Below are 17,394 nucleotides of genomic sequence, written 5' to 3'. Positions count from 1 at the left end.
GAACAACTAGATAAAAATATTCACAACACATGTAAGAAGACTGAGAGCATTACCGTATTTTTTTTCTTATGGAAAAGAGTTATTTGTAAACACCCTAGTAGAAAATAGCAAAGGGTGTGGACAGATAAGTCACAAAGAAAGATTGGTAAATGGCTAGTAAACATATGAAAAGGCGTTTCAGATAGTAATCAAAGAAATTAGAGTGAAAATATAAAATTTTTATAGCTATCAGATTCAGAGATTAAAAAGGATGGAAACTTACAGGGAACAGGCACTGTCAATCACTGCCCTATGTTACTGGTGAGGATGTTAGTTGGTGCAATGTTCCTGAAGGGCAGTTTGTTAACACACATCAATATGCTAAACCTAATATGCCATTTCTCAGCAATTTTACTTTGAAGAGAAATGTGAATCTGAGCAATGTAGGTGGGGGGGAGATTTAGAGTTGTTTGTATGGAAAAATAATACAATAATGAATAAATAATAATACAAGAATAAACTCTGTGTTTTGCGTACTCACAACTGTAAACGTACTTTTGGCCCACTCTGTATATTATGCTACTTACTGCAATGATAATTACAAAAGAAAAAACCAGAAACAAATTAAATGTTCATCGATAACTTATTGTCTTAATAATAATGTATAATATAAAATATATGTGATGCCCTGTTTTATAGCCTTAAAAGGATAATATAAATAGATATTGCACTGAAAGAGGCCTATCAGACAGTGATAAATGGGAAAATGCCACATATATAGTGAAAGGCTTTAAAATTTTTTAATATATACCTAAAGATTCTGGAAGGACTACTAACACTGCTTATCACTTAAAGTAGTAATACTGGGTAATTTTTACTTTTATTTCACATTATTCTGTATTGTTTGTAATTTATTTATTTTTTCACAGTGAGCATTAGTCTCACTTAAAGAAAAATGCCTCTGATAATCACTTTAGCCCCATAACTATTAAACTCGCATCAAGTAACTCAGAGGTTTCTGGGAAGCATCAAAGATAAAAACGAGGAAGGCATGGGAAGGAACTGTGCGTGGGCACGCGTGCCTGCATGTGTGCGTGTGTGTGTGCATGTGTTTGTGTGCGCGTGCCAGCGCGTACCTTCTTAGGGGTCTTCATGTTTGTGGTAGGAAAGCACAGCAGCTTTTCTTACAGGCTTTCTGGCCCCCACCACCTCCTGCCCCCATGTAGATGTTAGCTTTTATTCTAATGATCTGGATTTGTTAATCCATTTGTCTGTCAACTCTACTCCAGAGCAAGTTGCTAGCACAGGGCCTGTGCCTTAGACATCATTGTCTTTCAAGTGCTTGGCCCCTTGTGAGGTCTCTGTAATATTTGTGGAACAGAGACTCTGTGGCCTCCAGGGTCAAAGAGGCAGGTGGAGCCCAGAAAGAAAAAGCAAGGAACTAAGTCTTTCCCACTAAAAGGCAGCCTAGATGGAGACCTACAAGATGCCCAACAAGAGTCATAAAATGAAAAAGAAAACCAGGAATCAGCATACGTGTAGCCTTGTCCTTCAGTTTTGGCTTTGCCACTTAATAACTGAGATTATAGGCAACTTAACTTCCCTAAGCTCATCTGTCAAATAGAGACAAGAGTATAACTTACCTCCTAGAATTCTTGTGAGTTTTAATTAAGACAGTTTCTAGAAAGCGTTTAGCACAATGTTTGGCAAACAGCAAGCTCTCCATAATTGTTAGCTCAAGTAAGCCTCTTTGGTTGTAGGGCCTGCTCTCCAGTAGCTGAGCAGAGCAGATGGCATGCAAATAAGCAAGGTGCTACAGGGCCCAGGACAACCTAGTGAAACCGAGAGGCAGGAGGGGAGGCCAAGCAGCCAATGCGCTCCGTCTGGCTTCTAGATCAGTAAGTAATCAGGACAGCAATAAAAGCAAGGATATCTTTTTAAAGCCCCGAAACTAACAAATATCAATCGGTGCGCACCCCCATCATGGTGTGATGTGGGTTTAGGATTGCAGGAGCAGAGTAGGCGCTGGGGGCACCGAGGGCTGTGCTCATACCCGGTGGCAAAGAAGTCCGTGCGATTTCAGGTGATAAAGCCATAGGGAAATCTTGAGACTTCTAAACATCTACCAGTCTGTTTGTTTCTTTCCCACACTATATTACTCTTATTTTAATAGTAACATGTTATCTGTCTAAAAATCACAACTCCTTCTGTGAAATAATTAACCTGGAAAAACTTCAATCTGGGCAGTTATATTACTGGTATTTTCATGCAGTTCCAAGAGCAATGTTTTCTATAGCAAGCCCCAGTGGCTCTTCAAACACACACACACAGTTCTGCTTCAGGTATCGTTGGCCAATAGGACAAGAAAAATAAAGGACCTTTTATATTTGGTGAACTTGCTCTTCCCAGGGTCTAGCCAAGTCCTGGTTTTGACCTGATGCCTTATTTAGAAACCACCAACACACTATTTAATGATCACATGGCCACTCAGGTTTGGGTAGCTCATAAGGGTCCTTATACTCCCACAGGAAAGGGCTTAAGCCCTACAGTACTTACTGGTAGAGATTTTTCACAGATTGTTCAGTGTTAGTCAAACTAAAATACGGTCCCTCTCTCTTCAAGTCATCAGTCTCCCCTCGGCAGAAGCCCACCCGAGCAGGAAGCTCAAGCTGGACATTGTAGGACTCTTTGGGGCGGGTTCCAAAGAACTGAAGGCCATTGGCAGGATACAGAAATAAGGCGTAGGTATCAGACTCATCAGATGCCAAAACTGCCTGGAAAGTATTCAGCTGTGGGAAAAAAAAATATTCTTAATAAAACAAGCAAACAGCCTGACCAGGTGGTGGCGCAGTGGATAGAGCATTGACCTGGGACACTGAGGACCCAGGTTCAAAACCCCAAGGTTGGCTGCTTGAGCACAGGCTCCTCTGGCTAGAGTGCAGAATTGCTGGCTTGAGCGTGGGATCATAGACATGAACCCATGGTCACTAGCTTGAGCAAGGGGTCACTGACTCAGCTGGAGCCCCCCACCCCCACTGTCAAGGCATGTATGAAAAAGCAATCAATGTACAGCTAAGGTGCTGCAACTGAGCTGATGCTCCTCATCTCTCTCCCTTCCTGTCTGTCTCTGTCTCTCTCTCCCACTCTCTCACTATAAAATAAACAAACAAACAAACAAATAAATAAAACAAGCAAACAAAAATACAATGCAAGCAAAGCATCATAAAGTACAAAGGGTTTTCCCCCTTCTTAGGATTTCTCCAAATTGTTCTTTTACATTTCCTCTTCAAGTTACAACATAATTTTATAAGCTATGTTATTGTAATCATCTTTTATCAATTTAGACTAATAGTTGAAAGAGGCATAGGTAAAAATCACAGGTTAAAAAGATAATAACTTTCAAGGTTTTAAACTTCCTTCAGCCAAACTTCTTTTAGAGCTGAGAGCAAGTAGCAAACTTACCTGTACATTTCCACTGTCACTACCCTCGTTGACTGCCCCGGGCACTCATCCCGGTCATTCATTCATCCACCCATGTATCAAATGGCCATTGTGGGCAGGCACAGTGTTAAGCACTGGCTGATGATCAATAGGGCTCCTGGCTGTTCGCTCCCTTCTCTCTTCCTTAGATTTTTTCATACCGCACCAGAGTTACAGATGAGGAGACGGAGGGGCTAACAAATCTGCCTAAAGTCAGGTAGCTGGTACATGGCGGCAGACTGGCCAGCTCAGAATCCATGTCCTGTACCACTAGGCCACCCTAACTACTCCTTAGCATCCCATTCAGGGTGATGTGCCCTGAACTTCCCTCCAGGTCAGACGGGCGGTTTCTCCACGAGACTACTGAATCGTCCCCACCTGCCCCAGGGACTATGGTACTCCTATACTTTTGCTCCTGTTCCCCTGTGCCTAAAACCCCTCCTAACCTTCTAATGCCGCCCCTCTGGGAGGGGGCTTTGTGATTCCGTGTAGGTTTATTTCTGTCCTCTGACCCTCCATAAGACCTTTGTGTTTCTAGTTAGCATTCACCTCATTGTGTGTGGTTAGCCGTTTACGTGTTTATAAACCCAATTTATTAATTCATTGGTACAGTAATGCAAATAGCCAAGTGCCTATTAAGCACCAGATACTGTGCTTGGTGCCAAAGAATAAAAGGAGCAAAGAGCTGAGAACTGTGCCCAGGACAGTCTCTGCCATGACTGGAGTTCTGGGAGAGTTACTGAAGGACAGAGTAGAGGCTACAGAAGAGGACATGTGCCCAAGACCTCAGGGTAGGGGGAGGGAGGCAGGGCAGAGAAGGCCTAGGGACATTAAAAAACACAGCAGGAGCCCAAGCAGACCAGAAAGAGAGGCCAAGAGCTGAATTAGCCACAAACTCAACACCTGGGCGGGTCCTCACAGCATCACCCCTTAAAGTTCAATTTACTCTCAAATTTTGTTAGATATTTTTTGCCTTTACCTACATCCAGTTATCTCCCCTCACCCCAGCAAAATGATCTGTTGTTAATGGTGCCTGGTTATCTTAAAAAGATGTTATATTTAGGACTCTGAGAACACCTCTCTCACTAAATCCCACTCCTATTACAATTTAGTAGGGCTCTGAGGAGGGATTTATAAATACCACTGCTTCTGAAATAATGTGACTCCCAGAAACATCACTTACGATGATAGAGTGTTATCTCCCCACCTTGCTAGACCGTCAGAATTAGGACCAGAGAAGAACATGACAGTTTACTAAATAAACATCAACAAACAAGATTAATGGGCCTGCATTCCATTCTGTCCCACATCCTTCTTCATACTGTGCTCAAGCTCCCTCTTAATGTTAATTCTTCCTCTCAACGTTTAATTTCAAAGTATAGTGTAGAGGTCTTGCTCATAGGACAAAGACGCACAGGTGTTTAAATGCTTTTCAAGAAAAAAAACCCAAAGTGATCCACAACCTTTCCTTCTGTTCTCTAACACTAAAAAGGTCACCTTGCTTGGCTTTGCTCTTTGCTTTGCTTTAAGTTTGCAAATGTATAGAGTTAAGGGGCGGTTAGGGGCTAGTATATTTGTTATTGTTGTAGTTGTTAATTGTTTCTTCAGCTAAGCCTGAGTTTAAAAATGGGGGTGGGGAGGGCAAGAGATGTTTCCTAGAAAGCCGGGAAGCCAGTATTTCTGGCAAATATAAACAAGACCATTCTGCAACATGTCTATACCTAATATATACTACACCATTAATTAATGCTGATCAATAACTTCCGAGTTTTACTTTAGTCAGAATCAATAAAGTTCAACTGGTGTGTGTGTGGTGGTGGGGGGGAATACTCAAGGAAGGACAAAGAACCTGTTTCAAAGAGCTAGGCTTTCAAAGCTCCTGGCATTGATTGCCCACAAAAAATGTGAGATAGGAAGAAATTCTGGTTCTAAGTTTAGAGAAATTCTATGAGATAAGGAGGGCCTATAGATTGTGAAGGAATTGAAGGAGATGGGGGAGGATGGAAGGGGAAAAGTAAACAGAGATGGGAAGGGGAAAGCCTGGCTTCTTCCTGTGGGGTCTGGGCATTTAGCACTTTATTTTATTCATTCTTTTAATCAGTCAATAAGTTCATTTCAATGAAAATTTACTCAGTGTCTTTTACAAGCCATCCTCATGACAAGAGCTTATTATAGATGGCAAGCATTTAATCTACTTGTCTCCGCTAAGGGAAATAAAAGAAGAATTTTAAATAGAATTTAGGATCTAAAATACATGCCAAAAGTTTGGCTACTTAAAAACCACCCACACACCAAATGATTGCTTCTAAAGTTCTCGCTCACACTCAGTTCCATAAAATTCTACACCTAATTGCTAAAGAGTGGCCCTCACAAGCCCTGAAAAGCTGCTCCTCCTCCCAAAGCACTCCTTGACTGGTTTCCAGACCGGAAAGGTCTTCACATTCCTAGAGCAAGCCTTTGCAAGAACCCCACACGCTCTGCCTCTGAAGGGAAACCCTCAGATAGGCTGCCAACCCCCACAAAAGGGTCACAGGTTCCCAGCTCCCCCAGGATCCCAGAGAGGGGAGAGGGGCCTCCACGGGCAGAGGAGCAGCACAGAGATGATCAGGGCCAGTGGCTGCCGAGCTTCAAGGTTTCCGCCACCCTGTAATCAGAAAGAGAGAAAAGCCAGAGCCCTCAGCAGAGAGCAGGCAAAAGGAGTCCGTCTGACTGTCCCTTCCATGTATAGGATAGCGCCAGTCAATGTCACCTTGACGCTCAGCAGAACCCAGTGACGGATATAAAACATGCCCATCTATGAGTTTCTAATTATTGCAATTCACTTAATTCATTTCATCATCTGGCAAAATAAAAAAAAAAAAATCAGAACAGTGCCATCCCTGTCCCAAAGGGATTTACATATGGTGGCTTACAAAAGTTACAATGAAATTTAATCAGTAGGGTGACCCCTACAGGGTCATAAAGTTCTCTTTTCTCTCTTCCTTGGGGTTACAACTAGTAACCCTACTTCTGTGGCATCACTGACTTCTGACCTCCAGTATTTGGTGTCGACACTAACCTCCATCCTTGGCTATAATTCCCCATCTCCCATTACCGGTATGATACTGTCACATGCATAATTTTTCCCTCATTCATCTTCTGCTCTAAATGCTACAGATCCTTCCCAATATTCAAAGATGAATGCTCAGTGCTATCACATCCTTCCTGACCCTTAGTCTTTAGCAAAACTTCAGCATTTCTTTAACCAATTTCCTTATCTGTCTCATTCTGTATGTCTTTCTAGCCACGTCTCAGACTCAGGTTAAGCCCTTCTGGATAGATGCAGATGCCCTCTCTTCTGGATGTCAGCTCCAGAAGTCAAAAAGCTACAACAAAGTCCTGCCTTAACTCTCATTCTCTGTGGACCCAACGCCCTCCATCGATGATTATCAACCTTTGAAACAAGTCAACATACCTCAGTACCTACACTGAGTCCTCCAATGGGCAACTTTTCACTCATCTTATGTTACTGCCCCGTGACTCCTTCGTCCATTTCTCCAGCCTCAGCTCTCCCAGCCTTCTCCCACGCCTTAGCTCAGAACAATCTCTCCTGCTGCCTCATTCTCAAAATCCATTCTTTCAGCCCAACTTAAATTCCAGATCAACTAAACATTCTCCATACACAGAGATCTGTGTAACTAACTAGTTCTCTATAATCCCTCTGCCTCGAACAACAACAAAATAATACCCCCTTCCCAAAAGAACACAGTTAAAATAAACACGTCATTTTTATGTCTCTTGTCAATTAAGTTCTTTGAATGTCAATACCGTGACTTCTTTGCTAGGTGAAGTATCTATGACAGCCCAAGGAATCTCAGATTAATTAAATTGATAAACATTATTTGTTCAAATTTTTTATTTATTTATTTATTTATTTATTTATTTTGTATTTTTCTGAAGCTGGAAACGGGGAGAGACAGACAGACTCCCGCATGCGCCCAACCGGGATCCACCCGGCACGCCTACCAGGGGTGATGCTCTGCCCACCAGGGGGCAATGCTCTGCCCCTCCGGGGCGTCGCTCTGCCGCCTGGGGCAGAGGCCAAGGAGCCATCCCCAGCGCCCGGGCCATCTTTGCTCCAATGGAGCCTTGGCTGCGGGAGGGGAAGAGAGAGACAGAGAGGAAGGAGGGGGGGTGGAGAAGCAAATGGGTGCTTCTCCTATGTGCCCTGGCCGGGAACCGAACCCGGGTCCCCTGCACGCCAGGCCGACACTCTACCACTGAGCCAACCGGCCAGGGCCTCAAATTTTTAGATGCAGTTATACCTTGACATCCCTGCAATATCAGCTACAACATCCTGTCACACCCACTATAAATATCCACAGAGAGAAAGGGAACAACTGAGATTGTTTTAACTGGTGAAGATGCCATTCCTCTGATATCTTCAAGTTTCCAGTAACTTTGCAACATAAGGTTAATATGCCAAGGTTTAAGAAAGCCATGTAGAACCCCTTCAAGCAAAGTAGACAACTTGCCAAAATCTACCTCCAAACAACTATTAAAACAAGAACTCAAGTCATAGCTCTTTATAAAGTATTTTCAGAACAACCTTCAACATGGGTAATTAAAAAAACATTCTCTCTAAACAGAATCCTCATCTTTTTTTCTAAATGAAACAAACTCTGAAGCCAACTCAGCATATGGCAATGTCTGCAGATTGATTTTAATTAGAAAAGTGAAAGAGAGCTAGAATCTACAAATCTTCCTATGCTCCCCACCCCAAAAAAGCCCGGATGGAAATTGCAATTTGGAAAACTTTGTATTTAAAGAGTCCTTGTGTGAAGGACTTTTGTCACAGCATCCTTACAAGATAGAGAAATAAAAGAACCAGAACCTGGTCCCATCAAGCCAACAAGGAGAACACAGACTGGCTGAGCACCCAGCAGCTAAGTCTAAGGGGTTACAACAGCTATGTAAAAAATGTCACTTGAGTTAATTCTTACAACAATCTTGGAAGGTAGACACTGCTACTCCATTTTACAGCTTAAGAAACCAAGGCTGAGACTGAGTCATCGTTTCTAAAATCACTAGTAACCTTTCAAAAACACTTTTTCTCTTCTTTATCTTTATTGTCATTGTCTTCACAGCCACCTGAAAAGTTGGGTAAGACAAGCATTATTCCCATGTTATATATGAAATGGAGAAAAATAGTCTGACCTGTGGTAGCACAGTGGATAGAGTGTTGACCTGGAATGCTGAGGTCGCCAGTTCTAAACCTTGGGCTTGCCTGGTCAAGGCACATACAAGGGACAATCAATGAACAGCTAAAGTGAAGCAACAATGAGTTGATGCTTCTTGCCTTCTCTCAAACTCTCTCTCTCTCTCTAAAAATCAATTTTAAAAATCTTTAAAAAAGTGGGGAAAATTAAAATCACTTTGTCTGTGTTGTAACTTTTGGTTTCAAATTAGTCTTGACAAAATTGAAACTTAAAGCTATTGCATGGTTTCAGCATTCGGGAGCTTCTGAGCAACTGCCCATCTCCCCTATCCATCTCACTCAACTCTGTCTTTCTATCTATTCTGTGTTGAAAAAGTAAGACAGAGACAGCCGATTCTCTCTTGAGTATTGGAATATTAATATGTATCAATACTGTCCTTAGCAGAATATTTCATTCCAAGTTCACTCTTCCTTTGAATGCAATATGATTCCAATGACTCTTCTGGTACTAAGATCACACATCAAGACAATAAAACTCCAGCCTTATCTACTGGTAGTCTTAGGAAAAGGCACAACTGTTGTTGGGTCTACCTTCATCGCTTGTGCCAAGGAAATGGGTCTTGAATGAAAAAAGTCTGGATAAAAGCAACAGCAACAGAAAAAAAACCCACAAAAGAACTAAGAACCATGATCTCTATATTCTAAACCTACTTTTGCCCCACTAAGAGCAGAATTCTGGAAAATAGCTTTGACTTCTATTTGTCATTATCTGTGAAGTGCAAACAATAGGTCATGTGATACTTATCGTGCAGGACTGCTGTAGGAAGACGGTATGATGAAATATTGTTATCAGAATTATCAAGATAGCTTAAACAGCCTATATCATAAGTATCTAAGTAGTCAATCTTTCCTTTGTACCCTCATCTTCTGAATACCGTCAGAAAGAGCTCTTAACAAAAAATATCTACCCCCCCCCAAAAAAAAATATCAATCCCCTGCTTTAAATCCTTCAAAGGCTGCCTACTGCCAAAGAACGGAGTCCAAACTCTCACCCCATGGCCTTTCCAGCCTCCTATCCCACTGACGTTCCTCTTCAGTAATAATGTGCCACACATAATGCCCAAACACATCTACTTTACAGCACATGGGTTATGTCATACGATAACCTTCTTTTGGGAATGTTCCACTGTGCTCAACTCAAATTCAAAGCTACTTCTTCACTAAAACATTCCCTGATTGAGTCCCCTAACCAGGGAGGAGCAGAGCTAGTCTCCTTCAATCAAAATGCTACTACACTTATTGTGTTGAACAATAATCAATGTCCCTACTAAACTATGAGATCCTTGGGAGTCCTTTCATGGTGTCTGTATCAGTACTGACATACAGTAAGTTTGCAAAAATGATTTCTTGGATAAAGACATCTCAACTATGTTTAAATGTAAATTACTTACACACACATATATCAATATGACACATAAAAGATAAATGTTTAGAAAAATACTGAAAGGAAATATACTATTAGCAGTGGTGACCTCTGATTAGTGAAATTATAAATAAGGTTTATTTTCTTTTCCAAATGTTTTATTATAGGTATATTATCCTTAATTTTAAAGGTTTTTCAAACTTAGAAACAAAAATGAATGAATGAATGAATGAAACATACTGGTGGGGGCCTTATATTACTCAACTTTCTCCAACTCTCCATCTAGTCCAGTGGTCGGCAAACAGCAGCTCAAGAGCCACATGCAGCTCTTTGGCCCCTTGAGTGTGGCTCAAAGGCCAGTTTAGGAGTATGCTAATTAAGTTAATAACAATGTACCTACCTATATAGTTTAATTTTAAAAACTTGGCTCTCAAAGAAATTTCAATCATTGTACTGTTGATATTTGGCTCTGTTGACTAATGAGTTTGCCGACCACTGACCTAGTCCAATGCCCTGTTCAATATATCTGTTTGAATTGAATGTACTCTGTTGAATTGATTAAAACATCAAACCATGTATTTTTTTAAAAAAAAATTCAATGAACAAAACTAGATGTTGCCTGACAAAAATAATAAGTAGCAAAAAAAAAAAATCATCAATTCAAACAATTTTTATTTATAAATCTTCTATGCTGAGTCCAGCCTTTGGGAAATATTTCTTTTCAGAACACATAAGAATGGCCACCATCTTGAACTACTCAGTGACAGTGACTTAATCTCTAAGGGATGAGTTGTGCCATCTTTCTGTAGCTAAGAAACACTTTGATGATTTAAAATAGAGATAAACTGTGTTTCAGATCTAATTTCATGGGAGGAAGTCCTCACCTACTCCAAGAATGAGGCAGTTCACCATTTGCCAAGCCACCCTGGCCCCACCCAAGGTCCATTTGGAGTACTTTAAAAATGTTGCTGCCAAGCCTAAAGACTGGGAGCTTGGCTGGTTTCTCAGGTAGAGACTGTACAACAATTTGAGGACAGTCTCCTGTAAACTAGGGGGCATGTAAACTGGAAGGCAAGTTGGCTCAAGAACCTTAATAAGAGTGCATCCCCTCTGGCCCACCGACTCCAAATCCTGGAATGTCAACTAAGGCATGTGCAAAGAGTTAGCTTTAAAGAAGTGCCTCACAAAATTATTTATAATGACAAAAAATTAGAGCCTGACCAGGGGGTGGCGCAGTAGATAGAGCGTCGGACTGGGATGAGGAAGGATCCAGGTTCGAGACCCCAAGGTCGCCAGCTTGAGCGCGGGCTCATCTGGTTTGAGCAAAAAGCTCCCTGGCTTGGACCCAAGGTTGCTGGCTTGAGCAAAGGGTTACTCGGTTTGCTGAAGGCCCACAGTCAAGGCACATATGAGAAAGCAATCAATGAACAACTAAGAAGTCGCAACACGCAACGAGAAACTAATGATTGATGCTTCTCATCTCTCTCCGTTCCTGTCTGTCTGTCCCTGTCTATCTCTGCCTCTGTAAAAAAAAAAAAAAAAAAAAAATTAGAAATAACCTTAATGATCACTGGTAGACTGGTAAATGCACTGGATGGAATATTACACAGACTTTATAAATAACGTTGTAGAAGAAGATTTACTGACATTGAAACATATTCACAATATACTAGTTAGTGGGGGGAAGGAGACTACAAAACAGAATGTGCACTCTGAATCCATCGTTGTTAATAGAAACTGACAGATAAATACAGATATTGATAGAGGCAAAAAAAAAAAGTCTGGAAGATACACAGGAAAATGTTTAACAGTGGTTATCTTTGAGTGGTAGGAAAATGAGAGGTTGTTCTTTTTTAAATTGCCTGTATTTGCTTATGTTTTTCTTTCAATGAACATATAATTAGAAGTAATTCTTGTATATTCAGAGGTGATTCTAAAAATAAACAACCAAACAGTAAACACTCTTGTGTTCTGAGGGCCTTCCCATCTGCACTAGGCCCTCATCCCCCAATCACTTTTCCTTGCTGGAAGGGACTACCTCTCAGATCCTCAGTGGAAGCCTGAAGACTTCACTTCTAAGCCACTTGAGTCCTGGTGCCACCAAACGATACATCAGTTTCAGCCCAAGAGCAGACTCAGAAACAAACAAACAAACAAACAAAAAAACCTAAGCCAGTCCTGAGTTCCAGCCCAAAATTCAAGCCTGTCCTTCAACTGGCTCAGCAGCCAAGCATCCCTTGTCACTTACATCTCCCGAAGGCGGCATCCCGAGCCTGGCCTCCTGGTAGGCTCCCACCTGTTCCCAGGTGGCCAAGAAGGTGTGGGTGGGGGTGAAGTCCGCGGCGGTGCGCGGGAAGCCGGCGCGCACATAGCTGGCGGCCAGACCCAGCACCTCCAGAGACATGTCCTCGCGGTACAGGATCCTGCCCCTGTGCTGGCTCGTGTCGATGTCGGCCAGAAAGGGAGCGATGGCCGGGAAGTCCGTGGGAAAACCGTCGTCCACATACTGAGTCTCCCTAGGGAAGTCCTGGGTGGAGATGATGCCATTGGTGCCAACCTGGAAGAGGAGGGGGACAAAAAGTGGCGGTCGCTTACTCTGCAAGCCCAAGGGCAGCTACCACAAGTTCAGACAAGCGCGCCCATCCTGCCCCTCCTGGAGGGAAGGGAACCGCCCCAGGCCTGAAGCTTCTCCTTCAGAATAGCCTGGGAGGTTGACTCCCGGTTCAGGGCAACCAGCGCAACCTCAGCCGCCCACTCCTACCCTACAGCGCGACGCAATAGGTCCAGCTGCCCTAAAACTCGTTTGCATATTTTCTCACTACCCGCACCACCCTGGGTACCTCCAGGTCCGAGGAGGTAGCACCCCAGCTCTGCAGACGTGCACTGCCTTCTCACGGCCCTAACTGGAAAGCCCACTGGCTGCCCTAGCAACACCATCTTTTCTGCCCAGGATGCATATGTGGCCGCAAACAGCCCTTGCCCTTTCATTCGAGGTAAGGAAAAGCGGTTAGTGCAGCAGCAACATCACTGCAAAGCCAGGTCTCACCCCAGGGGCGCTCTGGGACAGCAAAGCGTGCGCACTATTTCCTCCCCTCAGAAGACCGGGGTTCGGTGAGATCCACGCTACATGGAACCCTAGGAAGAAGCTGCGAGAAATCTGCCCAGTCCCGCGCCCAGAGGTGGCCCAACTTACGTAGAGGTAGCTGAACAGGGCTTCGTAGAAGCGCAGGGGACGCGCCAGCTTCACTGCGGCTGAGCTTTCGTCGTCCCCTTCCTTCAGAAGCTGGTCCCCCCGCAACTGCCCGTAGGGGAAGAGGTCGCCCGGGTGCAGCGCCGCGGCCCGGGACAGCAGCAGCAACGGCAGCAGCAGCAGCCGCGGCGGTGGCGCCCACCGCGCCCGCAGCCCGGCCGCGCGTTCCCCCGGCATGCTCGCTCGGCCCCGGGGCTGCCCTGCCGCGCAGCGCGTCCCGCCAGCCAGCCCACTAGCGGCGCGGCGCGGCCCTCCGACCTGAATCCCCGCGGGTGCGGGCGGGGCGGACCTCCCCGCCCTCCCCGCGCGCTGACTGGCTGCGGCCCCACACGGGGGACCAATCCCCGGCTCTGAGAAAGTTCGACAGCAGCCACCACATCTGGTTCTCGTTAAAAGTTTTCTAAGGCAGGGGTCGCGGAAGCGGCCCCGCTTTTACCCCGGGCGAGGTAAAAGCCCCCGGCCGGGGCTGCCCGGATTTGCTCCTACTCCGCCGCCTCCGATCCCCGAGGCCTCCCGGGGGCGCTCCCTCCCTCCCGTCCGGTCTGCGCCGCGGTCCCCGAGAGCCCCGCCCCCGGGACCCAAGGGTGCGCGAGGTCCGAAGGCAGCGGCGCAGCAGGAGATGACCCCAAGGCGAAGGGAGGACCCCACGGTGGCGTGTGCCCTCCCCCACCCTGCTGGCAGGGCGAGGATGTGTGCTGGGGTCCCAGGCGCCCCCTGTCCCTCGGGCCAGTCCCTCAGGCCGAGAAGCAAAGGGGATTTGTCACAGTCGCACCCTCCTTGACCGCTTTGCTCCACCCAGAGACGCCCTGTCGAGAAGCGCGTCTTTGTATGAAGCCAGGGGGGAACTGACTCCTAAGTTCCGTCCGGGTCAAGAGCGCTGTTTACCTTCCCCGGGGATAACCGCACCCGGGAAGAACATGAAAAGCGACTGTGTCTGATCGGCTCCGTTTGGGGCGTGGGATGAGGCATCCCGTTTGCGCACCAAGCAGCAAGGGTGAAGAGGGCGGAGTGGGGGGGAGAGGGGACCCTGGGTTTCCCACCCGCTGCCTGTCGGTGCTACTTTCACCCGCAGACAGAGTGGGGGCCGAAGAGGCTCCGCGAGACTGGAACCCCGCACAAACCAGCTGCGAGGGTGTGGGGGAACCCCATACACCATAAACGTTCCCTCTGTATCAGGAGCCGGACAAGATTTTATTACCATTTTTATTATCAAGAGATTGAAATTTCCCAGATTGTCTGTTTTCTCTGTCCGGTTCCCAATGGGGTCCTTGGAAGCAGAAAGTATGTAAAAAGAAGGTAAAAAGCAAACCTTTGGAATTGCCTTAAGGGATGCTCAAAAGATAGATATCTTTTTGTGGATGTTTATTCCAGTTGTACAAATCTTCTTGGGCCCACAGGGCCAAGCCCTAAAAACTTTGAGTATATCAGACTGTGAGAGTCACAGAATCAACACAAAATGGAAAACTGGCCCAAAGCAGTTTGCTTCCACAGACTATGGAAAGTTGTATATTTGATGTTACAAAATGTATCTGTGCTTGCATATAAATGTTCTCATTTCTTTGGGGGCTGGTTTTTTTTTTAGTATATTCAGGAAATGAAGGCTCAATGATATGAGGTAACTTGATTTGCTCAGGGTCACCTAAAGCTATGCCTCAATATGAAATCCTTCACTGGTTCTCTAGCTTTTCCAACTCTCAACTGAACATAATAAAAATAGCTAACATTTATTTAGTGGTGAGAAGCTATAGGCTAGTGGGTCAGGTAGACCCTAAGATGGCCTCCAAAGATCCCCATTCCTGGTGTTCATATCCTTGTGTAAGCCTCTCCCCTGGGGTGTGGGCTTGCTTAGTGACTTCTAACCCATACAAAGTAGACAGAGTGATGAGAGGTCACTTCAGTGATTAGGCTACAGCTGTCTTAATAGCAGACTCTTTCTCATTGGCCTTGATGAAGGAAACTGTTATGCTGGGAAGGTCAACATGGCAAGGAACCGCAGCAGCATATAGCCAACAACATTAAGCAAGGCACTGAATTCTGCCAATAAACATATAAGTGAACTTGACAGCGGATCCTTCCCCAATCATGTCTTGAGATGACACCTTAGCCTCTGGCTGACACTTAGATTGCAGTCTATGAGAGACCCTAAAGCAGAGGACCCTGATAAGCAGGAGCCAGATTTCAGACCCACCAAAACTGAGAATTTAATAAATGTGTATTGTTTCATATGGTTTAGGATAATTTGTTACACAGTGATAGATAAGTGATACATCTAGATATTATGCTAAGGTAACTAAGACTTAGAAGGGTAAAAAAAAAAAAGTCAGTTGTTACATGACTGGTAAGTAACAGAGCTGAGATTTGAACTCGGTTCTGTCTGATTTCTAAACCTCTGCTCTAAAGCACTAGATCAGATTGCCACATGGCCCTTTGAAATGTAACTCTAGCCCACCTATCTAACTTCAGCTCTAACCATAGCCAGTCTTTCAGCTGAGACTTCAGTTCTCAATTACAACCTCCTATTTTATGGTTTGGAACATTCTTCCATGCTAGTCCCTCTACTTAGGATGCTTTTCCCAATCAATCTCATTTAGTCAACATTCACTCATCCTTTAAGACATTAATCAAAATCCTTCTCATTCAGGATACTCTTCTGGAAAGCACAGTCTGACTTAGAAGCCCCTTATCCTTGTTCCATGTGCTTTGTGCTGGCCAGATCGTATCACACATATCTCTATAATTCCTTATTGTTACACATGTTTCTTACCACCAACACCACACAGGGACCTTGTCTTATTCATGGTCTGCCGCAATGCCTGCCTGGCTCCTTGGAAGAAGCTTAAAGAAATGTTTGTTGAATGCGTGAAGGTAAGCAAGCCAGCCAGAGGCTAGGATCCATGTCTGCTGGCTCAGGAAAACATTCTTTCCCCTGCACCACCTTTCCTGCTAACCTGACCTGATTTTTCTAATCCTCTTTACCAGGCTGCCTAGCAACTCACCTACCACAGCTCTCCTTTCTTTCATTCATTCATTTAACAACTATTTCCTGCAGGTTTACCATGACAGACATAGCTCTGCAAGAACTGACCGAATACAAACTATGACCCCTAACCTTAAGGAGCTCATGATTCAGGAAAAAAGTATAAATATTGGGGTGGGGGTGGGGGGTAGCAATGCTGTAAGGTAGCATGGATTTAGCAGCAAAACGGGGAAAAAAGGGCCCGCGAACCAAAATGTTCCTAGTTTTGAATCTGATGCTGAGTACAAAGTAGATCCAACAGGGAAGAGGCTGAAATGAACAGTCCTGGCTCCCTGTCTGCATAAAATGGCTGCATTCTTCTTGAAATATGAGGCTTTGGACAGCTGTGCTTGAGCAGGCATTCCTTTGAGCTCTTATTCTAATATTTTTAAAAAAGAGTCTATGGCACTAAAAGAGTGGTTTCTCCTTTAAAATGTCACTTTGTGTCTTGGGGAAAAGAAAAAATTTGTCATAGCTATTTCACTGGTCAAAGTAAATACTGAAGAAATACTTCTCTTGTATCCACAGTTCCAGAGTAGAATTTCCATGACCAGCCAGACTGGCTAAAGAGGCAGAGGCCCCTTTCGGACTAAAGGTTATAGAGAACTTCTTCAGTAGTCCTCTTGGTCCGGGTCTTCACAGTAGAGCTGAGCATTGCTTGAAAGGTAAGGTTATTTAGGTGCAGGATTTTTATCCCAAGCCGGGGATGGCACCAGACACTTTGCCAGTAGACCTCAGCAAGAGCCTCCGCAGTTGTATTTTTTGTATGGTTATATTTCTGCAACAAATACTAAGCCTTCCAGTGTGATGATAGTTCCTGTTATTTTAATCAAGAGAATGAAAACATTCTCTGCATTTGCTCCACGGTGTGGCAAATACATGTGGGTGGTTAAGAGCCGGTTCCAGGTATAGCACTGACTGGTGCGTGCACATGTTTGCATTGGAGGTAGGCTTGGCAGAAAAAGTTCTGGTTTTTGTTTCACACAGTGATTCTTTGCATAACTTTACTATCCTTTAAATTCCAGGGTGGGTGTGTGAGCATGTAGAAA

The 17,394-nt window shown here is 44.5% G+C and overlaps 1 protein-coding gene across 2 annotated transcripts in view; it reads right to left on the bottom strand.

Annotated features, from left to right (window-relative positions):
* Positions 1-13,610, bottom strand: part of NID2 (nidogen 2) — a 62,163-nt gene extending 48,553 nt beyond the window's left edge. Inside the window, exons 1-3 of one of the 2 annotated variants that reach the window (XM_066387998.1) lie at positions 13,273-13,610; positions 12,328-12,636; positions 2,536-2,768 (exon numbers count right to left, since the gene is read on the bottom strand). In XM_066387998.1, coding sequence (XP_066244095.1) covers positions 2,536-2,768; positions 12,328-12,636; positions 13,273-13,506 — 776 coding nt within the window. In that variant the 5' untranslated portion in view covers positions 13,507-13,610. The remainder of the gene's footprint in view (positions 1-2,535; positions 2,769-12,327; positions 12,637-13,272) is intronic. The other variant, XM_066387999.1, reaches the window with a different exon arrangement.
* Between the last annotated feature and the right edge of the window lie 3,784 nt (positions 13,611-17,394).

The sequence above is a fragment of the Saccopteryx leptura genome, chromosome 6 (genome assembly GCF_036850995.1).
Source record: "Saccopteryx leptura isolate mSacLep1 chromosome 6, mSacLep1_pri_phased_curated, whole genome shotgun sequence".
NCBI lineage: Eukaryota > Metazoa > Chordata > Mammalia > Chiroptera > Emballonuridae > Saccopteryx > Saccopteryx leptura.
The sequence above is the reverse complement of the archived record's forward strand: the minus strand, read 5'-3'. Positions and strand labels throughout refer to the sequence as shown.